The sequence below is a fragment of the Andrena cerasifolii genome, chromosome 6, assembly GCF_050908995.1.
Source record: "Andrena cerasifolii isolate SP2316 chromosome 6, iyAndCera1_principal, whole genome shotgun sequence".
Taxonomy (NCBI): Eukaryota; Metazoa; Arthropoda; class Insecta; order Hymenoptera; family Andrenidae; genus Andrena; species Andrena cerasifolii.
The window spans coordinates 12,555,498-12,580,590 of NC_135123.1; the positions used below are offsets into that span (position 1 = coordinate 12,555,498).

The 25,093-nt window shown below is 47.6% G+C and overlaps 2 protein-coding genes across 3 annotated transcripts in view; one reads left to right on the top strand and one right to left on the bottom strand.

The window, feature by feature from the left end:
* Positions 1 to 933: 933 nt before the first annotated feature.
* The window catches only part of LOC143370370 (uncharacterized), a 65,565-nt gene continuing 41,405 nt past the window's right edge, over positions 934 to 25,093 (bottom strand). The window contains exons 2-5 of the mRNA XM_076815400.1: positions 15,110 to 15,428; positions 4,725 to 5,146; positions 4,333 to 4,530; positions 934 to 4,198 (exon numbers count right to left, since the gene is read on the bottom strand). Coding sequence (XP_076671515.1) covers positions 4,076 to 4,198; positions 4,333 to 4,530; positions 4,725 to 5,087 — 684 coding nt within the window. The 5' untranslated portion in view covers positions 5,088 to 5,146; positions 15,110 to 15,428 and the 3' untranslated portion in view covers positions 934 to 4,075. The remainder of the gene's footprint in view (positions 4,199 to 4,332; positions 4,531 to 4,724; positions 5,147 to 15,109; positions 15,429 to 25,093) is intronic.
* Positions 20,694 to 25,093, top strand: part of LOC143370365 (uncharacterized) — a 45,669-nt gene continuing 41,269 nt past the window's right edge. The window contains exon 1 of one of the 2 annotated variants that reach the window (XM_076815393.1): positions 20,694 to 21,108. The gene's annotated coding sequence lies outside the window, so the exon portion shown is untranslated. Of the gene's footprint in view, positions 21,109 to 21,137; positions 21,352 to 25,093 lie in introns of those variants that run through there. The other variant, XM_076815394.1, reaches the window with a different exon arrangement.

A 25,093-nucleotide genomic window follows, 5' to 3' on the forward strand; every position in this document is an offset into this window, starting at 1 on the left:
GTCTATCCCCTACCTCGTTTGTGATCGCAGTGATGAATTGAGGGCACCTTGGTGTAGGCAACTTCTATGCTGTACCGCTGGTTGTATTCGTACAGGATCAAATCTGTTGTTATTCGCGTTTAGAAGAATCCTTGTCAATGAAAACTTTGACCTCGCCAAGGCAGAGAATGGATTAAGTGAAATGACAGTAACGCGGTTATGTAGGCCTTTTTCTTTTTTATTGGTGCGGACTTATTAGATTACATCGAGTTTTACAGTCAACGTTCTCTATAGAACGATTATTTGTTGGACATTCGTTCGATTTGCTTTCTATACAACGTACATACGCAGAGATAACGGCACGTATACAGGCGCGCGCGCCAGGTACAAGACCATACACTTTCGTCGTCTATTTCCAGAAATAAGCAGGTTTTCATTTCCGTTCACCAATCAACAAACGATTGAACGCTCTGGAATAGAAAAATCTTAATGAGATATATGCTTGAATCTCACACTGCAGCTTACACACTAATAATTGTATAGAATCTTCGACGACGTTTAAACGGTTCCCGCTCACATGATCGTGTCCTGCCGTGAAGAAAATTGACATTTTTACAACAGCGAAAGACAATATGTTTCATCTTGTTTCGTCTTAGAGAGGTTCTACCACCGATTTCTATTCAGGTTCTCGTTTTATCTTAATCGTTAAAGTCTACAAATTGTTCCAGAAGTCTGAAAATATGGCTGGATTCCTGATTAATTTCATCGTCAGATTAGCAAACAAATCAGTGCCTAGCGAGGGCTCGTTTCTCAATTTCTCGGTTACCTTGTTAGGCGGCGTTCGAATTGAGTCGAGCTCAATATGTTCCTCGTGCTCCGTGGCTATAATTGGCGCATGCCACTCCCATTACGCGAATTTAATTACCATTTCGACATGCAAGTATTCGATATCAATATCCCAATAATTATTACAATATTACGTATGCCATGTATATTACACACCAAAGATAATTAGGGTAATTATAATTTCACTCGTTCACGATCACACAGAAGTCCGACGACGACGTTAATGAAAAATCCGCGGCCCAAAAAAATACTATACACGCATCTTATGTTTCATCTCTTTCCTCTTTCTGCTCTAGCTACAATAGATATCGTTTTCTTCTGAAAAGTCACAGAATACTCTCTCTCTCTCTATTCTTCCCTTAACTTCTACGCACGCCCCTTTCCACGCACACACATATACGCAAGCTTCCAAAGGACATTAGTTAATCGTAAATGAAACGCGTGCAACCGTGTGTGAGGATGTAAAAGTGAAAATCATCTGGTTGTAATACAATCGCTTTAATCGATCATGGGAACAGCTGTTCGCGTTATTCAGGAAAAACGTCCCTTTCACCTCGACAACTATGTACTCTCAATTCTCTGAGTTTTTCCAGCTTCTCCCAGTTTACACCGCTTTCCAAATCTCCGCGCTCACTTCCCGAGCTAGCAGCGATTTAAACTGCGATTTAACCTCCCCTTTGATTATAATTTCTCAACGAAAGGGTCGAGTGTCTCGAACCGCGCGAATGGCCCCTCAAAGAAATATGAAAAGGTTGTCTCACATCGGTCGTACAAAAGGATGAATTTTACTATCCCGTCGATAGGAAAACTGATTTGGCAATGGTGGGGGGACAGTCGTGGGCTGTTCACAGGGGGTTGACTATTTCTACGCACTGCGAAATATTGTTCGTGTCTTCGGCGCGAGGTACAAAAGAACAGTATCTTTGAAAAGACAAGTATAGGCAGGTACTGTATTATGTTTCGCTTTGAATCCGACCGACGTCCAGCCCCGTGGACCGTCGAGTCGCATGTTTCGTCGAGAATTTCACACTCATTTCATCCCTTCGTTCGCAGGACTGTCTACCATCTTGGCTCTGAATCGCTCGTTCTTTCGAGGAGTATATGTCGCAGAACCCTCGAGGAGCGCGCCGGCGCTCCTTTAGTTACGTCAACGTTGGTAGTAGTAGTAGTACTTTCTTCGATTGAAGTGCTAGTGTGAAGAATTTCACGCTGACAATTCGGTAAGACGAGTTGCACCGAGCTCTGCAAGACTCGGCTGCATCGGTGTAACGATTTAGAGGAACGAATTACGGTAAGTAACGAAACCAGGCAGATGAAACGGATCGTTCTTGAGTCAGCAGAATTGGATTACTAATAGTAAACGACTAGGAAGGCCAATAACATTTACTACAAACCCTCAATGAAAGTATCAAACGCGTTACTTCGCTCTGGTAATGTTCCGACTACCAGCTACGAAACGCAGACAACGGATCGAGTAAAATAAAGAAACTCTTAACGAACCAATCAATTGCGAGAGACTGAGAGTCGCAAATAAGCACACTGTATACTGTTGAACACGAGTCCATTCAACACACGTGTTCGACGCTCCATCTATAATACTTTCATGTGTTTCGAGTTTCGATTTCCTCGGCCGCGGTACGCGGGAAATCAGTAGTTTACAATCGTTAATTACACATCTATCTACCTGTGCTTTTGTTGCACGGAGAAATTAAGGAGGCTCCTCGATCGACCGTCTTTTAATTCCCACTTCAAGGAACGGGATTGAATTCCTCTAGAAACACTTTTGAGATATCCGACGAGTTTGACAGTGACATTTCCCTAGGAATAAAAGAGAATTGACGTAGTAAAGTTGTTTTACAGTAGGCCAGCTTATCGTTGTTGAATGGTCGAAGACGAAATATGAGTTGTGTGTTTTTTTTTTTAATGAAATTGTAATGATGAAGTGGTACGTTTGAAAGTGTAAATTACGGCTAAAGTATTTCGTAGACAGTTGCAGTTAGCATTTAGAGTTCGTGGGCATAGTACTGCCGAAGTAATTCCCTCGAGATTGCAAAAGGGTGCAATCGACAAGTGTGATTCCTTGAAGTAGAAATCGCCTGGATTATCAGCCAGGCCAGTCGACAGGTAGTCATTTACAAAGGGTAGTGAGATTTCGAGACAAGTATGCCGATTATTTATACACTGTGTCACGCCTCTTATATTTATGCTACTCTTTCGTTTCTCCAATTTCCCCAGATTAGAAATTGCTGCACCACTGATAGAAAATTACAAAACTTATTGAAAAGTTGTTCTCTGCGGTTGAATTTAGCGCGGGTAGTTAACGGAACTGGTAGATTAATCGTGGATAACGATCTGGAGATTGTATTTCATCTACGAACGTGGCTCTGGTACTACTTCCCTTGAAGTTTCGCTCGATTTTCACTGAACCAGGGCTGGGAATTCTGTACAATCTCAACACCGACCTCGCCTGAACGCAAACCTACGCGAAATATTCAAATTGGTCGAACGGTTTGCCAATTGCCCATCGCGAAATCAAAATGCAACGCGTGAAATGCAATTGACAGGCCGAAATCGATCCGCGATTTCGACTTCCTTGCGGAGACTCCTCTGCTCGTCTGTTATCACTAAAAATATCCGTTAACCAGTTGCCGCACTGGAGCGATGACTTCGCGACACCGTCGCACAAGCATTGTGGATAATTGTTGCAATATTCGCGACTGTTTGTTGCTCGAAACAGAAACTTACCTTCGCTTGCGTTTACCTCTGTATCCATACCAGTGCTCGGATGCAGTGTCTTCGTGGATTCTGATTTGGGGCTACCGAGTGCCCCACAATCTCATTTTAACTTGGACTCTTCGTTCGCATTTCCGACGAACGTGAACTCGATACTTAATCCTCCACCCCTCGGGCAAACAGGGATAAATATTGCATCGTGAAACAAGAAGCTCAATCACTTATTACATCCAATGGGCAACCCCGAAACGAGAATTCGCGAGGACACTTTTGCGACACGTTCCCCAAGCAACGAAACGAGCTTCAAGCGTTCAGCAGTCGTTCAGAAAGATTGATCTGGCTGTTGGTTTCGTGGAAAAGCACCAAGACCGCGGTTGTAGAGATCCTCGTGTACGTCCTGGTCCATCGGGAAACAGTCGACCTGGTTTATGCGCGATCACGTGAACGTCTCATCCTCGCAGGAGCATCTGCGTGCTTCGAACATCATCCCAGCTGCCTCGAAAAGTCGTCCGGTGTCTTAAAGGAGAACGCAGCCAGAGCCTTGCATCACCTCCGAGATGAACATGGGAGTACCAGCGCCTAGGCCACCGTCTGTCTTCTGGTTCTCGTTCTTGTCGTATTCGCAGTCGAAGTAGCGACTCTGAAAAGACACTTGAATTAAGGCTCCGAAAAAGGTGGGTTCGGTGAGCCTCATTTGTATCGACAGCTAATCGTAAGTCGAACGAAGAGCTCAATTGACGTAGAAATTGTAAAATAGGCTCGAGCGTAGTATACCTGGCAATCTAAGCATCTGCAATGGTCGCTCATCTTGCAAGTGATGCCCCACTGTTTGGCCATCGCTCTGTAGAACTCTTTGCTCGACTTGTGAAGGATCTTCGGCGCCCTCGTTCTGCTATCCCCCTCGGACGCCTCGTTCCCGTTGTTCTTCTCGTCCTCGTGTTTCTGAGCCTCAGCCGCGTGCTCCAGTCGCGTCTGTAATGATGTCGAAACGCGACATGAACCCTTGGCATACTCCGTTCAAGAGGGGCACCCAATTACTTAGGTAACTGCACTGAATTCACGTTTTATCGCGCAACGGATCTATCTAATCTGATTTAGAAAGAGGAGGAAGGAAAGGCCGAGGCAAATGAGGAAATTGTATACTTGCCCGCAGCTCGGATCCTCACCTGTTCGATAACGTGCTCGTATGAAGGAGGAGGCGAGCTCGGAATAGCTGGCTCATTCCTCACCATCAGGCTGTTGGAATCAAACACTGGCGACTTTAAATTGGATTCAGGATCGGGGTCCAATTGCAATTGGGTCACTGGTAGTTGAACGTTCTGCCCCTTGGCGTTTTCCTCTGTATCGTCTTCGTTTCTGTTCCTCTCCTTGCTACCGTCCTTTACAGCCTCCCTCTCGCTCTCCCCCTCGTTCTCCATGTCTGCCTCCGCGTCTTTCTCGCCCTCCTTCTCCTTCTCAGTCTCGCTGTCCACCTCCTTCTCCTTCTCCTTCTCTTTATCCTTCTCGTCGCTGCTGCGCGACTTGGACATCTTCGAGAAGGGGAACTTGAAGGGCGCCAGTTTGATCAGTTTTCCTTCGCGCAACTTGCCTGCAACATAGCACGTAATCGGCTGCAGTCCCTCCCTTCTTCGTACCGTATATTCCTCTGTCAATATAATGGAACCTGGATCATCGGGTTAACGAGGCATTAAATCCCGATGTTACGCCACCGAAGCGCAGAGGGATCAGAGAATTTTTGTACCGCGAAGCTCGAGAGCGATCGAAATGCACCGACAAAGAGGGCGCGATAAACTTCAGATGCGTTTGCTCTAGGAGACACGATTACTACCATCCCATCGACCCTAAAAATTCTCTCGACACACTAACCATTCATCACTGTCCAACTTTCAGTTCAGACACCTCCACGTGGATCAAGAACCAAACCCTCATACACCAGAATCTCCAACATAGAAACTTCGATGTAAAATAACCCTCGGAATAAATCACACGGTTAAGATATCTAAGCCTAATCGACGAACAACCCCGCCGAAACGCGTCTGCCTTCATCTCGGCTACCTTTGATCAAACGGGCAGAGGGTCGTCGCGGTTGCCCGATGAAAAATCCCCGAGTGATTCTCGATGGCGAGACCGCGCGAAAGGAGGAAGAAAACGGGGTGGAAATTGGAGGAAAAGCGAGAAGCACGCGGCCGAGGGAAAGCGGGAAGGAGCGTAGAGAAAAGTAGTTCTCGTTGCACGAGAACGGGTGTGGGTGGTGTGCGCGGGGGAGGGGGCGTGTCTCCGTGCGGGTGCACCGGCTTCATCTGTCGTTGACCCAGTGGCCGAGTTTTCCGGTTTATCGGTCGACCTGGCGCAGCTGCGGCTGACTTTAAAGCCGTCGACTTCTCCGCGAGGAGATCTAAGCTGGCTGACAAGCCGCGATCCTCCCTGTACCCGTCCGTTTCGAGCGGGAAGCAAAGTCCAACGGGGATAATCCCGAGTTCATCGCGGCCGATCGATATCGACTCGCTCGTCGCTGGCCCTCGACAGGAGACCCGACCTATCCCCGATTTCCCTCGAATTCCCTTAATTATTTTGGATATCCGCTGGCGAAGCCTGGCCCCGCGCCGCGCTTGTCAGCCTGGACACGTCGCTGGAGGGTGTGGAATGTGAAACGGAGACGCTCGGGGGCGTTGAATTATATTCCGAGCTGGGTCCGGGGGTTTGCGGAACGGAAGCTCTGGATTTGATATAAAGAGTTGGTTAGCGGGCGAGGCGCTGGCTAGTTGTTTCTGTACGGAGCGGGTCACGTAACACGGGACAAGCTGTCGAATGGTACAACATTGGTTTATCCACCTGTGACCTGGTTTCTCGCGCCGGTGCGGCTGTGCAGCCGGAGGCTGCGACTGTATTATTTTTTCGAAGGGAATTTTTATGTACCTCGCCGAGCGAATCGATTCTATTGAATATTCCCGGAGTAATGTTGTCGGGGCGAGGGTGGTTTATGTTACGGAGAGTACTGCAGGCAAACAGGGGTTGTTTGAGATATGGTTTTACAGTTGACGGTATCGCAGCCTGTTTGCGAGAGCCGGGCACTATGGCAGTTGCTCCATTGGCGAGTCAATGGAGACGCCTTTGGTTCACGGACACAATGGAAATGTTTGCCGACGAGAATTTGAAATTATCCGCTGAGACATCGCGCGCAGTTCTGTGAACTCTGAATCTCCCTTTCGCAGACGAAGATTAAAATGCACGCAGAGTTTTCTGACTTCGGCTCGGTGTGCTCCGTGGAATGAAAATTCTTTGGGTCTACCGCCTTTGAGAGTGCGACGAAAATAACGCGGAGCACGTTTGCACAGCGACGTCGCTCAAAGTGGCAACTTTAATTCAATGCCTCGCATTCTTCCGTCGCGAACCGAAAGAAGACTGCTGGCAAATTCTTCTTCCCGAGCGTTAAAAATATTTTGCCTCGGAAGCTCGACTCGACCCGCGTCTCTGACAATGCGGCTCCTCGGGCGAGCGTCATTCTTTTAATGGAACGGGAATGCAATCATAAAAAGCGTACGGGGATGCATAGGATGCGCTCACTGTTATCGACAATGGCGCAATTAGGTAGAATAGTTCGCGTGGGCGTAGCGAATGCCGAGGTTGCAGCTCGCTATTGAAACAGCCCGAGCTGGAAACGTGGTCGTTGTATCGTTTACACGTAGGATGTTTTAATTCTGCCATGCTCCAGCTACGAGCTCGCGCTGTATCAGTTTCTTCTTCGCATCTTTCTTCTCGGAAGGGTGTGATTGAAAATCTACATCGTAAACAACGATTCTTTCACTGCGCGAAGAATCCTTCGTCCCGTATTAACTTGCAAATTTCAGTCGACTGTTCCAATTTAAAAGGAAGATCCCTTGCATCTAAACTAGCAGAAGGGATCCAAGTAACGCCAGGCCCACGATCGTTCGCGAGCAGACACGTAGAATAGGATCGTGCATGGTCTGGCAAGTAGAACGTGTCCGTTACCGGTCAGACCCGCGTTCGCTCGTGCCCAGGACAGTAGAACAGGCCAATGTTTAGCCTGACAAGTGCAACGCGACCAAATAAACGAATAAATTAGGTTTAGATTTAAGCTCGAGGTATTGAACGTTTAAGGGGACGTGGCTGAATTTTCCATATCCAAGAGGTGCAATTAAAATGCTCGTTCCAAGTTCTTCCGTTTCTGCGAGATTTATTCAGGAATTAAAAGGGCAAATAAGAGCGAGCAGCGTTGCTCGTTAATCCCGCGAAGGGATCCCTGGAAAGTTTACAATTTGGCGGAGCTTCATCGCGCTTGAAATGGAGCAAGGACGCGCACGTATTTCTGAATGTCTCCAAAGAAGCGGAGGGGAAAAATAGAAGGGTGAAAGGGGAGCTCGCGACAATCGCGTCGCGGACTTTATGTCGCACTTGGCGCGGCACGATCGCCGTGCTTCCATTCTGCTTCCGATTCTGGGAACCTCGGCCGGAATCATGGCGTTTCGTCTCTGTTGGAGACGCTGGAATTACGGCCCCCGGCGACGGGAATCTATCGAGCAGACGTGCAAAGGGTGGAAAGAAGTCGAAGGTGCGTTGAAGTGGAGTCAGTCGTTGAAGTGGCCCACTTCGACGAGACGTTGCTGCTTTTGAAGTGTCGCCTGCACTTGAGGAGAGCTGAACGTCGAAGACAAATAGTGCCAGCCAGCGCGACGATATCGATTCAAGACGGTGCCTAGAGGAGTCCCTCGAATTCCATATTCAACCGGGAGAAAATTCACCCCTCAAAATTTACCAGAACCGCCTGAGTATATTAGTCGACGGCATTGCGAGCTCGCCCGATTTAATTTTCACGTCGAAACTCGGGTGTGCGCGCGGGCTGTAACGATATTTTCGAATTTCATTTTCACCCCGATAACCGGATTCTCTCGTTTCAGAGATCAGCCATCCCAGAGAGAATTATTAAGCGACAAACTCCTCTGATCATTATTAATCGCTCCGGTGATATTCACAGGGCGAACCCGGCTGGAATTACCTCCGCCAGCTGAATGGGAACCTGGTCCCGTGGCTGCTCCCAAATAAATCCCAGTAACAAGACACTCGAGGCAATTTTCTCGGCGCACCGTCGTGCCACGCAAATCAGCCCCCTCGTTCCTCGAACCGTCGAGAGGGTCGCGATAGGAGCAGCGGGAAGGATTCGTTACAATTTTAAAGTGTTGCTCGCTTCGAGAGCCACGTCGGATACAGGTTGTCGAAATAAGACGACCACTCGACCAGCGCGAGGGGAACGAACGAAGTAGGTGGCAAAGTAGGTTGCGCCGGGGTGGGGGGGTGAAAATCCAGCGGATTCAATGGCCGTACACCCCTCTCGATAGAAGTGGACGGTCTCGTGTCAGTGGCCCCAGCTAGTGCACCGTCATCCTGGGCTCGCACCTTTCGTCCTAGTTTCTCCGTTCTTACCCCCACGTTCCTGCCACCTTTTCGTTCCGCGCTGTCCCTTCCACCCGCGCGGGTCTCCCACGTAGATCTTTATCTCCCGCCCGCGTCTTTCTCTTTCATCTTTCATTACGCGTCTATGCATTCGAATAATCTCCCTCCCGCCAGTCTCTCTTCGGGCCTGACCCGCCTGTCCGACCGCGTACGACCATTTCTACTCGCCGCACCGACTCGAGCCCGCGGGTCGATGACAAATCACGCTGGCAAAGAAATTTCAGCCGTTCCTTTTTACTGAAGGACGCGGGACTCTGGATGTTTCACGTTCTCACTGATTTCCACGCGGAACTTGTGACTTAGGCTTGTGGTCTCTTGTAAAATCGTTCTGGAGTGCCACTGTGGTAGTGGAAGTTCTTTTCGAAAATCTTCTGCTTTAACAATTTGAGTGTTTTAAGGAGAGTTATACTTTTTTCAGGCGCGCTACGCGCTCCAGGGGATTTACCTGTGGAACCTTAGTTAAGGTGAATGTCCCAATTTCTGCTTATTTAAGAGGTTACTCGTCAGAAAGAAGGTGTACAAAATTTGTTTGTGATGAAAATTTGCAGAGTAATTGATTAATTCTTTAATAGTAAATCAACCAGTCGAAAACTATTTAAGAAAGATATTTCAAGATGTTTAACTACAAGTAATTTGTAATTAAATATAATGCGATGTTACGCATTTCTACTCACCATTTGTACCAATTTCTGCTCACGTAATGTTACCTTTTCAGGTTAAAATAAGTTACATCTTTTATGGAGATGTTTCGTAACACAACAGTAAAGCATAAAATAATGATAAACAAAAAATAAAATCCCTTCGAATAGAAATAGAGGTTACAGCATATATTGAATTGTGAGTTTATGTTGCTAAAATTTTGGTGAGTAAAAATGCGGACATAACGGTGATTCAGTTGACTCTAAACCTTATCAGCTGTTTCCTACTTAAAAAAAAATAAAAATAGTACAAAATCTACATCGAGAGCACACTACGGTATCTGTTTTTATTATTAAATAAGAACTTTTACTGCAAAAACTATTTTCTGCCCAATTATCGAATACCATTAGTGACCCTGTTCCTTACCACAATCAGCTAAAACATGGTCGAAAAATCATGAGTCTCTCATTTTAAAAGTTTTTCGTCGCTTATGCTGCACTTTGATTAGCCCCAAGCTCGCGCAACACTCGAGTAAATGTTCAAATAATTTAAAATTACTTTGTTGCAACTATAGTGCAAACGTGACGCTTATAATAATAATAAAAAATACGAAATGAGCAGAAATGGGGACATGAGCAGAAATTGGGACATTCACCTTAGCTGAACGAGCAACTTCAATGTCCGCGGTTCTTTAAACTCCCGAGTAAGCACCTTCAGACTCGTTAAGGTTCCACCGAAAATTCTACATCGTAACAATGCTTTCTTTCCCCTCTGCCTTGTGTAAGGCTTTCGCATTGGCAACTTTTGAAGCAACTTATTTCTCCCTTATCCCTGACCACACTCTTCCTCGACAAGTTCCTCAAACCCTTCGAACTGGTAGCAGAAGGGGTGGCATTGTTTCGAGGGCGGCGAACACAGCCTCGTGTCCTTTCATCCAAGAACTTCATCCACCGCTGGGATGACTTTTCCGTGGAACTTTGGAGAACAAGGGTGGCCGCATCGATTTTAACCCCCGAGGTGACGAGGTAATCTAGCGCCTTTGGTTCAAAGTTCGCGACTGTCAAATATCACCCAGGAATCTCCGTTCAGAATGGGACGGAAGAGATTTTACAGACGATTCTGCTGGAACTTTCAACGACCTCGCAATTCCTACGCGGAACTATTCAATTCCACCACGGCGCGCCCCTTTTGCAGTTGACGTTAAGCCTTCTCAGTGGCCATTAATGATCTCTCTTCTTCGTACAGCTTTCATTAATACTCAACGAAATTTACCTTGTAGTTTGTCCACCGAATGAATGGGCCACCATAGACACACAACCTCGTAAGACTGTTGCAAATCAAAAGCATCTTTTACTGCCAGCTTTCCTTTCTGCTTGTACAGAGGCTCGTCGGAGCATTTAGGTCAGCCTGTACACGAAATCGTCCCTGCATTAATAGCAGCCGTGTGTGCCTCCGCGCAACGTTGCATTCGACAACGGTGAAATTTTTAAGCGGCCCTTTCAAACGGAATTTTTCACAAGAAGGGTTTTTTTTCGCCAGTACCGCGCTGCATCCGATGCACGACTCGCATTCAACGGCCGAACAATGAGCCTCGTCGAGTTTACACGGCGCTCATTCGAGAAGAACAAGCGGAATTTTTAAAACGATTTCTACGATCCTAATAGGAGTTTCGTTAAAAGTACTTTGTACGAGAATAGCAGACGCTGCTCGTTTGGAAATGCGCGGTTGTTTATTTAAATCAGGACTGTTGATCAAAAGCTTTTCGTTCTTCTGTTTTTTTTTCCCCAATATCGATGGAAGGGACGCATTCTTTCGATTCGCTAAACGGGCTGTAAACACTTGTAAGCGGCACTGAGTGCCGAGCGAGCAGAAACGGATATCGACTGCAGTGCACGAAAAGTAACGAACAACATTGATTGCATTTTGGCCCTACAACTCGAAATGTCAACAATGTCGACATCCCTTCCACATCGACGCTCCATTGCGTCCCAAGACGCTTTCTCCGTGCCCTGTTCTACGTCACGTGTTAAGTAAAAAAGGGAGGCGAGATAAAATACCAAACTGAGGCACCAAATGGCTCGAAGTGTAAAATGTCGAGCGTTGTGAGATACGTGTTCACATATTCCAAGTGTTCTAAATTCAAGAAGCTTCTGCGAATCAAACCATAATCCAAGATTTTCATTTCGCCCCTCCCTCTACTGTATTTTATTACCGTCGTAAAAACTCTGATTCACAGTAGGACGCTCGCACCCTCCCTCTACGCTGCCAGTGGTCACGCTCGAACGTCGCGCAGCGTGTACAGAAACGAGTCGACATAGGTCAGAAACGGTCGCGATTTCTCTGGCGAGCGTGTGGAAGGTTGTAATAAATAGAGCGATAAAAACGATCGAACGTTCCGTAGAGGCGGTAAAAGCGACTTTTATGGAAGACCGTGGAGGCGTCGATTCTTAGGGGGAATGTCTGTCAGAGAGGAGATCGCGGAAAGGAATGGTCCCGTTTCAAAGGCAACAGCTATCGATAGCCGTGAATGAAGAAAAATGATGGTTCGTTAATGGAAGTTGAGCGGACGCGCGTAATTAACCCCGTCACTCGAGACTCGGCTCGAGACTTCGAACTTTCGCAGGCCGTCCGCTCAATTTGTGACATTACTACTTCTACCTTTGAACTCTCCTATCTCGAGCCTCTAAATTTTATTTCTGTTGTTTGGGTAGGAGAGATGAGTCTCCTCCATCGGAATTGAACGATAATATTATCGTATAATTATTGGAGAAGTAATGCGCAGCAGAGGGACATATTTCAAGATCGAGTTACTTGGTACACGATTTGGGTCAGGGGTTCCCTTTTACGCGCGAAAAATGACCTAACGCTTATCGTAGGGTGCGCTCGCTATCGGTGTACGACGATACCGGGATACGTTTACCGTTGATATTCGATATTCCGTGGACGGTGAACGTCAGGACGAAGCTCAGAAGCCGAATTTCGATGCCTGGAGTGACCCGCGCGTACCCAACCGCCTCGGCTCCTCCGCCGAACAACTTGGGGCGTTCGGCATCAATCTCGGCTCGTACTCGGCTCGAGTCCGCCTCGATGAGTAATCCTAAACCACCGAACAAAGTTCTTACCCCGTGTCGGTTGTCAGCCACACCCTTTCCTGCTAGCGTGTTTTAGCCAGCGCGTAAGGGTGGAGGTAGAAATTGCTCGGTTAGAGCTGTCGGGGGAATATTGCCTCTCGAACCGTCGAAACCCTTTCGATTCGAAGTTTTATTATACGTGGTCGCGTTTCTGTTAAAGAAATGTTCTAGGTGCATAGTTATTTCAGTGATTCGGAGGCTCGAAGGTGTCATTGCGCGCCTTTGTGGAAAACTGAATTCCGCTGGAATTAGGGTACTTTGTTGCGCAAATTACTGGCTAATTGGATTCACGGGTGGGCGATACGGGCAGGCTGGTAAATTGCAATTGCAGCTTAGAAGAAACGGTTGTTGAGCAGCGCGCGCACTTTTATACACCTGTTGATAGATGCAACTGGCACGGGATTAAAGCGATTCAGCGATCGTTGCGTTGTCAAAGCTCGTTCCCGCGAACAATCGCGTGAAATGTCAAACGTGGCCTGGCACAGGCCCGCGGACCGTGTATCTTTGAAATCCACAGCGCGATTGACCGACGAAATATCGACTCGACTGCTTGGCGATCGTCGAGATCTACTTCCGTGCAAATATTCACGGATTAACGAAGCGCAGAGTGAGATCAATAGAATGTCAGACGTAGATTTCAGTGGACAATGAGCCACTCAGTGCGGAAGTGGAGTATCCATCGGGTGTGGTATTATTGTGGATAATTTTGCAACGATAAAGAAAGCAGCCTTCGAACGAAATTGAATTATCGCTATCGGGTGTTTCGGCTTTGATAAATGGCCGGCCGATAAATTAGCAATATTTATTTGCCGTGTACATTTCTTTGCCTGCATCTAAAACACGCGCGAGGGAACGAAATAGGTCAACGGATAGAATTAGATTAGTCCTCCTAATTGAACGCACAGTACTATCTAATTAACGACGAAATTAACGCCACGTCGATGCTCAGGCGAGCTGCTCTTCCCTGGCGTTCCCTTGGTAACAGGGTTAAGGATATTTGCAACGAAACCTTTCGCGACGCCTACACGGAGCAACGAGTAATAAACATTTTAATGCATTCATCAAGGTTATACGATCTGACAATATTCTTTCTCTTTGCAGGAACGACGAGCATCGGTATCCAGTATCAAAGGCCACCCCAAACAGCTTGGGCAAAAATGTGTGCTAATAAAACACGGCACAGCCAATAGCAGAGACGCAGGAGCATCGTGAAGGACACGCAAGTTATGGCCGAACCTTTTTCTGTCTCCTCGAGTCAGCGGAAAAAAGCCAACGACGTAGAAACGTTTCGCAGGAATCTAAGGGGGTGAGAATCAAGGGTTTGGTCGAACGAGGGTCTTGCTGACGGACAGAAACACTCACGCATGTGTCACTGAAACAGATGCTTCAGCATTGGTGGTGATCGATCGTTAAATTCTTATTGAATACGCAATTTTCCCCGGTGACACGGAAGAGCAGGGACTTAATCAGTCTTTGACAAGTTCTTTTAGGGATCCTCGGCTGGAGAACCTTCCTCTGTAAATACTTCAGATAGTTTCGTAGGAAATACTTTGAATATTCACTAGGAAATTTTGGAGTACACACAGACACGTGAAGTTGAAGGAAAAGCAGCTATAAACAGGGATCTACAATTGCTCAGGTTTCCAAGATACGAGGGTACTAAGTTGCTCCGTGCATTGGTTTATTCTTTCAATTAAACATGTACCATTATTTCTATCCACCAGTCGAAAGACTGAGCCAAGGAAATCGAATAGTCATTCCAAGTTTCGCAATTGATACACCCCCACGTGCTCGATCAAACAATGGAAGACATCTTAACCTCAAACACGGCGCGTAAGAGGGTTGCTAAAAAACGATACCAATCACATCGTTTCACATTGTACAGCTCCGAAATTATAAACTACTTGGAAACGAAGGATCGACATAAATTGTCAATCGAACCTGCCTCGGTATGCCTCGCTTCCTTCGTGGGAAAAGCAATATAAACACAGCGTCCAAATGGGGTCGCACAAACGATATCGGCCGCACTAAAAGCTTTCTGAATTCTTATCGTTCTCGGGAGACGATTGCATCATCGATCAAGAATTTCCTGTAGAAGATCGGATCAAGCCCATCGCTAGCCATCGGCTCTATTGATCGCCAATGTCAACGCACACAAGCGCGCGGGGGTTGGCGTAGACACACGCGAGAAGGGTGCGTTTCCTTCGCCGGACAAAGCACGCAGATAGACTACAGACACTTGCCCGGGGTTTTCCGCGAATTATTCGCGAGAACTGGGGACGATATGTCGGTGGAAATGCGTGGCTACTCACCAAGTTCAGTCGTGGTCAGCCTCGCTGCTGGGCTTTGGATTCTTCCTCGAAATCCGGCTGGTCAGCTTCGTGGAGGCTTGCACGGGGTGTCGGTGTTAGACGGCCATGTTGTTGGGAATCCACCGCCCTCTGGTCGACACTCGACGAAGTCCCGATCCCTCCCCTTCTGTGGCTGCTACTCACCCCTCAGCTTTCCACCCTTCCTCCGAACCACCGCGTTACACTCTCGCGCGCTCAAGAACGCGGCTGGGATGGCCCCGTACTTCGCTTCCCCGCACAAGAAATTCCTCGACTTCTTTCCTCTGATTTTCAACCATTCCTGCAATTTTTTCTTCCCATTTTCGACAGCTCTTTCGTTCGTTCTTTATTATTTTTGTAATTCAGTGGTGTTACTTTAGTTGGACTGTTTTAGAATGTAGCAGATCTTTGATGTGCATGCATGTACCTAAGTTACATTCTTGAAATGTTGGGATTATATTATTCGACGTTTCTCTTTGCTTATTTGCTCCGTAAGCGAGTTGTGTACACAGAAGTAAAAAGCTAGGATTGCGACGCTTTCGTCGGACGATTCTGACGATCGTGCTCGACAGTGTCCCACGGGAATCTTCTTTTAAACTTTCCCCTATAGTTCCGACTGATTCCACGAAAAAAGGCTCAGAAACATCGTTTCAGTCTCGCCAGATAAAATATTGGCTATGAAAAATGAGTGAAGACAGGCGACGATTTATGTACACATACTGCGGTGGAAATCTCGTGGAATTTTTCTGTTTTCTGCATGCAATTTAATGATCACAGTAATGTTCGTCCTATATCTAATATTCCTATCTTTTTAACTGTTTCCCTCTTTTTACTTTCGTCTGCTTATATCCACTTGCTCGGATCTTACGCATTCCGAAGGAGAGTCTAAATCTTTCAGGCGTGGCTGACGACATGTTGACTCGTACCACTTGCAGGCACTTGATATTGATATCTTCCTAGTTAAAGCTACGATCGATCATCTTCAAAACATTCTTGATGAATCTTATTCCTTTGTTTTAGACGAACAAATGACGCCAGTCGTGCAATAATAGTGAAAACAATATATTCTTTAAAATGGAATTGTCAGAGAGTTGGAAAACCAGTGAGAAATTGTCTACGATTCTGTGCCGCAGATTCCAGGGACATTTGTAAACGGAAGTAATCCAAGAGTTTCGTGAAAAGAATGGTATGAATTTACATTAAATATTGAAATTAAAACTCGATCCGAGGGCGAAGTTTTCAAATACTCGCGAACGTTTAAATTACACATTCTCAAAGAGCGCTCGCCGTCTTCCTGCACCTTTTCTACCGAAAGTTTCCTTGAACGGCAGCAAGGAAGTTTCGAGACATCGGGTGTCAATGACTACGCGTTTTAATTAAAAGCTCGCGGTGTTTTAATTAAAAAACTCCCATCTCATATTTAGAAGTGAATTAATACGCGAACGGGGTATTATTCCTTACCTCGGCATCTTTAGCACCCGTACATACAAGTAGCTCCAAAGGAGCCTGCCTCCCTCGAAAATGAGCAATCTTAAAATAGAAACATTCCTTTTTAGAAGAACCTTAAATTCGATATACAGTAGCTACGCAGCGACATTTCTGCGCCACATTTCCAGAATCCTATCTCCTCCTGAAATCCATTCGACATCTTTCCACAATACAAACCCCCTCACAGATTAAACACAAATCTGTCCCTAAATCTCCAATGAATTCTCCTTACAGAACGAACGAAAACTCAAATTCACAGCCTGAAACAAATACCTATCTCGGAAACGAAACTGCCGAGCCGGTCCGTATTCAACCGTCCCCCTTAATTCGCGAGATACTAATTGTAAGTCGTAGCGCGACAGGAAGAAACGAAAGCTTCTTTCCAGTGCACAAACCAGCCGTGCAGCCACGCACACGTGCACGCGGCAGCAAGCATCGGTGAAAAGGAAGGGTGGCGCCGTGCACGACACTCGGATACGCGCTTCAGCAACGAGTAGCTAGCTACCTTCCGCGAGATTTTTTTCCGCCGCCGTGGCGAATTTCGTTCCGTCCACACAGAGGCGGTCGAGTGGCCGGAAGGGGTTGCCCTGGAGTGCTCTTCCGGGGTTGTTATAATTAATACGACCCCATCGATCTCGGGGTCGTGGCTTTATCGTCGCCCCCCCCCCCCTCTCCCAGCCACTTCCTTTCCTTCCAGTTGCTCGCGAAGGTTCGCGGATCTGCGGCGATCGCGTCCGCCCGTGGTGGAGAAAGGTCAATGGGCCGGGGTTCGAGTGGGCCGAAAATCTAGGGCGAACGCGTACACGGGGGATGAAGCACGGACACCGATGCTCCCCTGTGTACCTAATTCATACATTAATTCCGAGGGTAATCGAGGCGATGGCTCCTGAAACGCGGCGAGTCAGGCTTCGGTCATTAGAGGCTTCGAGGACGCTCCAAATCTTCCAGCTACTCTGACAGTTTGCGAGGAAGAAGCTCTGAGGTCTGTTTTAAGAATCTTCCTTAATTAATGAGTTACGCATTCGTTTATCGTATTGGGGATTAATTTGTATCGCCGAATAGTAGATTACTAATAGAATTCGGATGCATTGTTTATCGAAACGACATAGGGAACTGCCCGTTTCCCAATTTATTTATTTATTTATTTATTTATTCACGGGACAAGCCCATTAAAAGCAGGAATACTTCTAGTAAAAGATAATTACAGTAAGTTACAGAATAATAAAATAAAAAATGAGAAAAGAAGCGCTAGTCACGAACACAGATTTCCAAGTAGGTACATGGGGAATAAACTACGAATTCAAGAAATGCCTTCCGCAATTTAACGGCCGCGCAAATGAAACTTAGCCTGAAAATATACGGGAGAGCCTTAAATCCTTGCAGCCCCCGCGAGGATGTTATTGCGTAAAAATGGAAGGATAAATAAATAGGATTGCAGTTATTTGGACAGGTCGATGGGGAGGTGTAGCCCCGTGTTTGGCGAGGTCCGAGTGGTGGGCAGCGTTTTGTAAACAGTGATTCATGTCCGCGTGCGCCGCGTTGTTTTTGACGGCGCGGATATTTCCGCTGATTTATTAGAGCGAAGAAGTTCGGATCCGACTTTTGACAGGGCGCCGTATTTTACAGGAATTTTTAACGTTCGCCGGTAATGCCGACCGCCGAACGGGAATTTATAACGCCGGGGGAAGATTTCCGTTGTCAGCAGGGAATTGCATTCCGTTGAATTATCGCGAATCCGTTAAATTATCGACGCCCCCCCTTCGCCGGCAGCTTAATTCATATTTAAACGTGTAATCTGCCGAGCGACCCATGCCCTTCGACCTCCCGATGGCCCGTCGAACGATTCCCTCCGGAAACAGCATCCTTTGCACAGAGACTGTACAAGTCGAAGCTACGTCGAACGCTGGCTTCGCGCACCTGTAAAGAAACGCCGTGTCTCTGCGTTTCGAACTAAACAAACGTCGTTCGTGCACTCTCGCAAACATCATCGTCGCGTCACGACGGAGGGTCTCAAAGGGCGACGACAATAGAGCTTGCAGCTCGAGGACCACAGACTATCGGCCGACTTTCCAACCCCTCGAGAGGCGAGAGGCAGCAGAGCCGAATGCTTAAGCGGTTCCTGATTGATTAAAGCCCGGCGAACACTCCGGCCGCTTGGCTCGCGTGAATTTTTAATGAGAATCCGTGTCTCTGAACGAGCCTCGGCCAACTTCCGAGTAGCGCGATCGGCTTTTGAAGATGATACTCCCACTCCTCCGCTAGGCGAAGCTTGGATCCCCTGCCCAAGAGGCGGACGGGGGAGGAAGAAACGGCAGGGGAGAAGGGTGCTCGAGTTGCTTTGTTCCCGATGAATGTCAGCCCCCTCGAACGCGCCAGGGAACATGTTCCCTGAATCTTCCTTCAATTACGCCGCCCTAAACTTCCAGTTCTTGTTCTTTCGTGCACCTGGTGTTCGGGCAGGGGTTTGGGAGACAATGGTTCGAGGGGACGAATCTCTGCGACCTCGTATCACCCATCTCGGGGATGGAATCTGTCGACTAGGTCGTCGGGGTTCGCGCTTAAGACGTCGACCGTATCAGCTGTGATAGGGGAAATTTAGCGTGACGTAAATTGGGCCAAGGAGGAATTTATATTGGCCCGTAAATTTGACTGGGATCGATGAAATATCGAGGAGGAGGCCGAGCTGGGAACGTCGTATTTCGAGGCAGAGGGTTTCGTTTCACTTTGCGGGAGGCTGCCGCGATGATAGGGATCTTCGGTTCTTCGATTCGCAGCTTTCCAAGAAGAGAGACTTCAACGCTGCACGTGAGGTTCCTACTTGAGATTAAAATTATAACGTAATGATTTCTGAAACGTGCCTTTGTGGATTTCTAGCCGCGTGGAGTTCTTGTTACTTGTGAGTTGGAGGTATAATACCTATCTATTACTCGAGGCTTATACTTTGCTACTATTTCGGCACATGGTAATTTACTGCCAGATTTAGGAGAGTGAAATCCAGTCTCTATTAAAACATGAGAGTAGATCTGCGAAGTTGGAAGGGTTTCACAGGCGCCCTCCCTTTGAATATGCGATCTTTGGGTAATCAAGCATTTCCCCTTTAATTTACCTAATGAACGCAGGCGACTCGTCCGCCTTCGATCTTATAATTTCCATATGTATCTAGATATGGAATAATATCCAGGGATTATTTTCGAGACAGGTATCTAAATGTTCCTTTTATTTCTTTTCTTTTTGGAAAACTGTCGCAACAAGTGCTTTCAAGTAATCTCGATAGAGTTTCGTGACACACATGAAAACTCTCCCTCGAAATTGGCGAGCAGGCGAGGGTACATACAAAGGGCGTGTTGAGCTTCAAGCGCTGGAACTTTCACGTCTTTGCCAAGGCTTGATCGACGAAACGTTGAAAGCTTACTTGACGTCAGTGAAACGGCAGGTTTCCCGGATGTTTGGCCGGGCAAGTATCAAAATATTTGTTCGCCCATAGAGCCAAGGATTTCGCGGGTGGATTTGAACTTAGAAAATTCGCAGTTCCCATCTAGCGTGCTGTATTAAATCGCGAGAGAACGCCGGCAGCTTTATATCGCTTAATCAAAATTTTCGCCAAACCCTGTTTCAGCGTTCCTGTCAGCGAGTTATCCAACATTTCCGCCCCGTGTGCATTATTATTCAATTTTTATCTAGAAAGAGTGGATTTTCCAAATCGCGGACGTTTGGTTAGCACAGAAAGCGTGCGAATTTAAGTTCGAAAAGGAAATTGGAGTGAGATCTATCGAGTAATTAGTAGTTGACAGACGAGTGCCCAGAACAATATCGACAACGCCTCCCTACTTCTATTTCTCTTCCGCTTTCTTGCCGTTCCACGTTTACTTTCCCCCAACAATCGCCGTCTCCGCATTTCCCCCGTTTCGCCCTGCCGTCCCGTAGACTTCGCCGGCTTCTTCTCTCGTTTCAACCCCTTCGCTCATTCTTCGATTGCTCTCGCATTCTCGTCGCTTCGACGTGCTCCGTTCCTCTTTCCATCTCTTTCCCCACGTTCCCTCTACGTCCCACCTTTCCACCCCCGTTTCGGTACCATCACTCTCGCGGCCCTCTCCTCACCGCCCACAACCCCCCACCGAGTGGTCGAGAGCGCCGGCCCGAAAGCCTCGGTTGAGTCAAGCTCCGACACGGTTCAGCCGAGTTCAGTCGTGCCACTCGGCCGTGGTGTTCACGTGCCACCGCAAGCTCGCAAGCTCGACACGTTCGTCTTGTCGTCGGTCGACGGACAGACAAACAGAAAGAGAAAGAGGGAGGGGAAGGAGAGAGAGAGAGAGAGAGAAAAAAAAAGAGAGAGGGATAGAGGGACAGAGGGAGAGAGGGATAGAGGGATAGAGGGAGATTAACGTTTGGAGTAAAGTTTGGAAAAAAGAGAGAAAGGGAGAGGGAAGACGAAGAAGCAGGTGGATCGTACGCGTTCGATGTCCCCGCTCGGAGTGTCCTGCCACGATCGCAAGGTAGATCCCTAGATCGTAAGCTCGCACCAGCTTCCTGCTGTCGCCCGTTTGTTTTCACTCGAACAGTTGGCGGACCGCGTGCTCGTGCCAGTGCAACGCTTCCTCTCCAACGGCAGTTTCTTTTCCCGTTTTGTTTTCCCTTCGCGGTTCACTCGTTAGCTTCGAACATTTCGCGGGAACCTTGGAATCGAAGCCCCCGTTGTACACTGGAGCTTGGACTGATCCGACACGAGACCGTTTTCCGTGAGTTTCATTATGCTTGAAGGAACATTTATTTTCATCCCATTTCTCTGTATGCTTAGTGGTGTTCATTTAGAATGTAAAGGTTCCACGAGTGTTTATAGCATAGCACTGTGCGGATCGATTAGTTGTAATAATAAGGTTCAAAGTTCTTGTTCCCCGGATGGTTCCGACCAGTGGTGACAAGCCGTGTTCCGGGCCTCTATGTGCGCTGAAATTTCCCCCGGCAACCGAGCCGCTCGAAAAATTGCTCAACCCTGCAGCAAGTCGGTACGCGGAAAGTTTCCCGATGGAGTGTTATGGAGTCTGTCGGAGTTCGAGGGAAAGTAGCTGCGGTATTTTCATGGCGAGGCGTTCGGCCTGTTTAAAAACTGCGCCCGCCTAGCGCGGGCTGCTCGGTCGCTTAGAGAATCGTGAAGTTTGAAGTTTCTTGACCCGATTTCCCGATTCAATGCTACCGGCAGCCTCGCTCCAGGGTTGATCCAGTTGCTAAACTTCACCGTACACCGGCACCAGGATCCCAGCCACTTTATACGATTCTAATTAATCCATTGAGAGATACACGGAACTTGAATTAATATCGCGCAATTTGACAGCGACAGTCGCGAGAATTGGAAGGGCGAATTTCCCCGGCAGAGAACAATAAGTCCGCCATCGGGGTTGAGCGAATCGCCCCGCCAGAAACAAACTTTCCGCCCTGCCAGGCGACATATTTTCCGCTTGCGGAGCCTCTCCTCCGCTTCTGCTCCGAGAACAATGCCGCTCGGAATCGTGCAATCGATGTTTCCAACGAAATCCATCCGTTGAAAATATTCTGAACCGTTCGCTTTTAATGCCCCGCTCTGGAGCCGCGATATGTGAAATTATTTAGTAGTGGCCTTTATCTACGAGCGCAATTCTGATAGTGCTTTACCATTTAAGGAATATTTAATATAATCGTTAAAAATCGATAGGAAACGAGCACGAACTTCCCTTACATTCGCTACAGTCTTTAGATCGATCTTCTCGATCACTTTTTTCGTTAACAAACTTCTTTTCTGGATCAAGGACTTCAGTAAGAATAAACATCAAAGTACTGTGCCTGGGAATGTCCCGATTCAGTATCACGTGCTATTTTAATCAGAAGAGGCTTGGTTGAGAAAATGAAGTATCATTCTTTCGACATTTGAAGCGTCGCGGTCGAACGCAACGCGGGACTGTCGTTTAGCAATTTTACGATTAATTTGCTCGGCGATTTTACGGCCAGCTACCCTATCGAACGAATGAGAATGTGTAATAACCGTGGCAGTCGTTCGCTCGCCGGCCGTCCCGTTTAATGCTTCGCATTGTTCGAGTTCTGCAGTCGTGTTTCGCTGTATAAATATTTTTAGTGGCTCGATAAAACGGCGCGGCCATGGCCACTTCGGGCCATTATTGCTGTCCACCAGAAAAAAATTTATCGCCGGTTTTCGTGGCGGGAGATGAAACGTTAATCCCCGTAAAGCGATGCTGTGGCAAGTTCCGCGCTGTAGTCGTTACCATCGGCGTTCTAACAGCAGAACGAACGACCCGCGAATCTCCGTCGCGATCGCAAGGAAACGACGCTTCCACGCTCGTGTCTCGGGCACAGTCGTGGGGAAACTCTGATTAAATCCTCGACGCGTTTTGGTTACTTATGCTCGAGGCGGCCTAAACTTTTCTACAGCTTCGCGCTGCAGTTCGCAAGTTGGCAAAGCAATTAACCACTCCACCGTGAATGGATGATTCGAATTGACAGTTAACCGGCAAGCTTGTAGCGCGAAGTTTCCGTGCGTTGAGGCACTCGAAAAGAGCGCAGGAAATTCGGACGAATAAACTTGCAGCGAGAGGCCACTTAGAAAACCGAGGCGAAGTCTGTTTCTCTTTCACCGCAGAGGAGCAACGCGAAAAATGGCAGATGGAGGGAAATTTGAGGATCGAAAAGTGGCGTCAATTAAGAGGATTTCGACGCGCGAGGTGGGGCGGGAGTGGAGGGTGAAGAGGCAGTCGAGACGGCGCGAGCGTAATGCCACATCCTCCCGGCAAAAAAAAGTGACGTCGTAATTAATCATGTTCAGTCGACGCAGAACGTCTCGATGGGGTCTCGACTGCAGCTTCGAATCGACATACTTCTTAGTCAGCACGTGCTAGGCAACTAGCCTTCACTCCAACGAGTGTCAAAAGGTTGCACCCTTTACTTCCGCTTACTGTAACACAGATCGCAAAAAATCTACCCTCCCAGATTCTACCACGCTTCTCATTCATCATTCTTACCTAGGCGTCACGTTGCAAACGTCCCAGTAGCAGTCAAACGGAAAACTAGATTTTCTTTTGCTCTTAGGACAGTCGACCTGTCCGCCGATGCCCCCATTATTGCGTCGCCGAATGAATTCCGCGGGCCGATTACGGGAGAAAAGTTACCGGGCAAAGGAGCGTCGCTGAAGTGGCCCGCGATTTGGGGCGAGAATAAAGCGCCAAGTGGCAATCGAACGGGGGTCGGAGAAGGGTGGAAGGGCGGGTGAGAGAACCACGAGCAAAAGAGCGATATCGTAATTAATCACGTTGATTCGAGCTCGCGGACGAACCGGAGGAAACGAGGGAAAAAAGAGCGGCGGGAGGGCGTGCGGAGGGGGATGATTGGTTGAAAAGAGCAATTTCTCCTTTCGACTCTCAGCAGCAGCTTCATTTCGCTCCTCCCTGTCGCGTGTCATCCCTCTCCGTTCGTCGGCCTTTCACGTTTTCGTTGCCAGGTAGGCCCGGCTCCGGAGTGGCTGGCACGGGGTTGGAGGGTTTCATCACGAACAATTTCAATTCCATTGGGAAGCTTGCGATGGTCAGGGTCGGACCGACGCGAAACCTGTCCCGCGCCTTTCTATAACAGTCGACTCGACACGTTTTCGGGGCAGCGTTCATCCCCTTTGTCGTCTTTTGTCTAAGGGGGTATCGGTAACGAAATTTCAGGGGAGCAGAGTTTTCGAGATACGTATTTCATTCGGCCTCGTCAGACAACCCGAGGAGCGCACGCGGCACGGATTTCCATAGATAGTGAAATACACCGAACATTTCTGCGCACAATATGTTTGCCCCGGGGCTTAATTCAGTTTCTCCCGGGGATTCACTGTGGTTGTACTTTTTTTTAGCAGTTACCTCGGCCTCTGAATGCATTAAGCGCGGCCCGTCTGGTGAATTATGACGAGAGGAGGCAGACCGGAGCTCTAGAAATGGCCAATAAAAAGGGATTTTTCTCCTCCGTGCTCGTGATTTAACTGGCCCCGGACCCACATAGAATTCTAATGTAAGCCGAGCCCGGCTGCCACTCGAGCCTAACTTGATTCCAACTTGAATCCATTCGAGGTCTAATTAGGATTTCATCTAGACCCCACTGGTGACCTATACTCGATCTGAACCTGTCCCTTTGCAATTCCAAGATGCTTCGTACCTTCTGACCCTCTAGTCGCAACGTAGACACAGTTTAGATCCAATTAGCTATGCTCTAGGCATAGTGCAACGCAACTAGGCTCTAACTCAAACTTATGGAGAGACTTTGGTTAACTCCAACCAAGGCGTAATGAAATTTCATCCGCATCTAGCAGGCTTAGTGGGAACGTGAATTTGTTTTGAAGTAGACAACGCTTGGTAAGTGGAATTTTGTTTTATTTTAATTAACGTAGGATGAGGATTAGTATTTTTAATTTTTATTCGTGCGAATGAGTGCTAGCAGTGGAGGCTACAGGCAGCTGTTCAAATC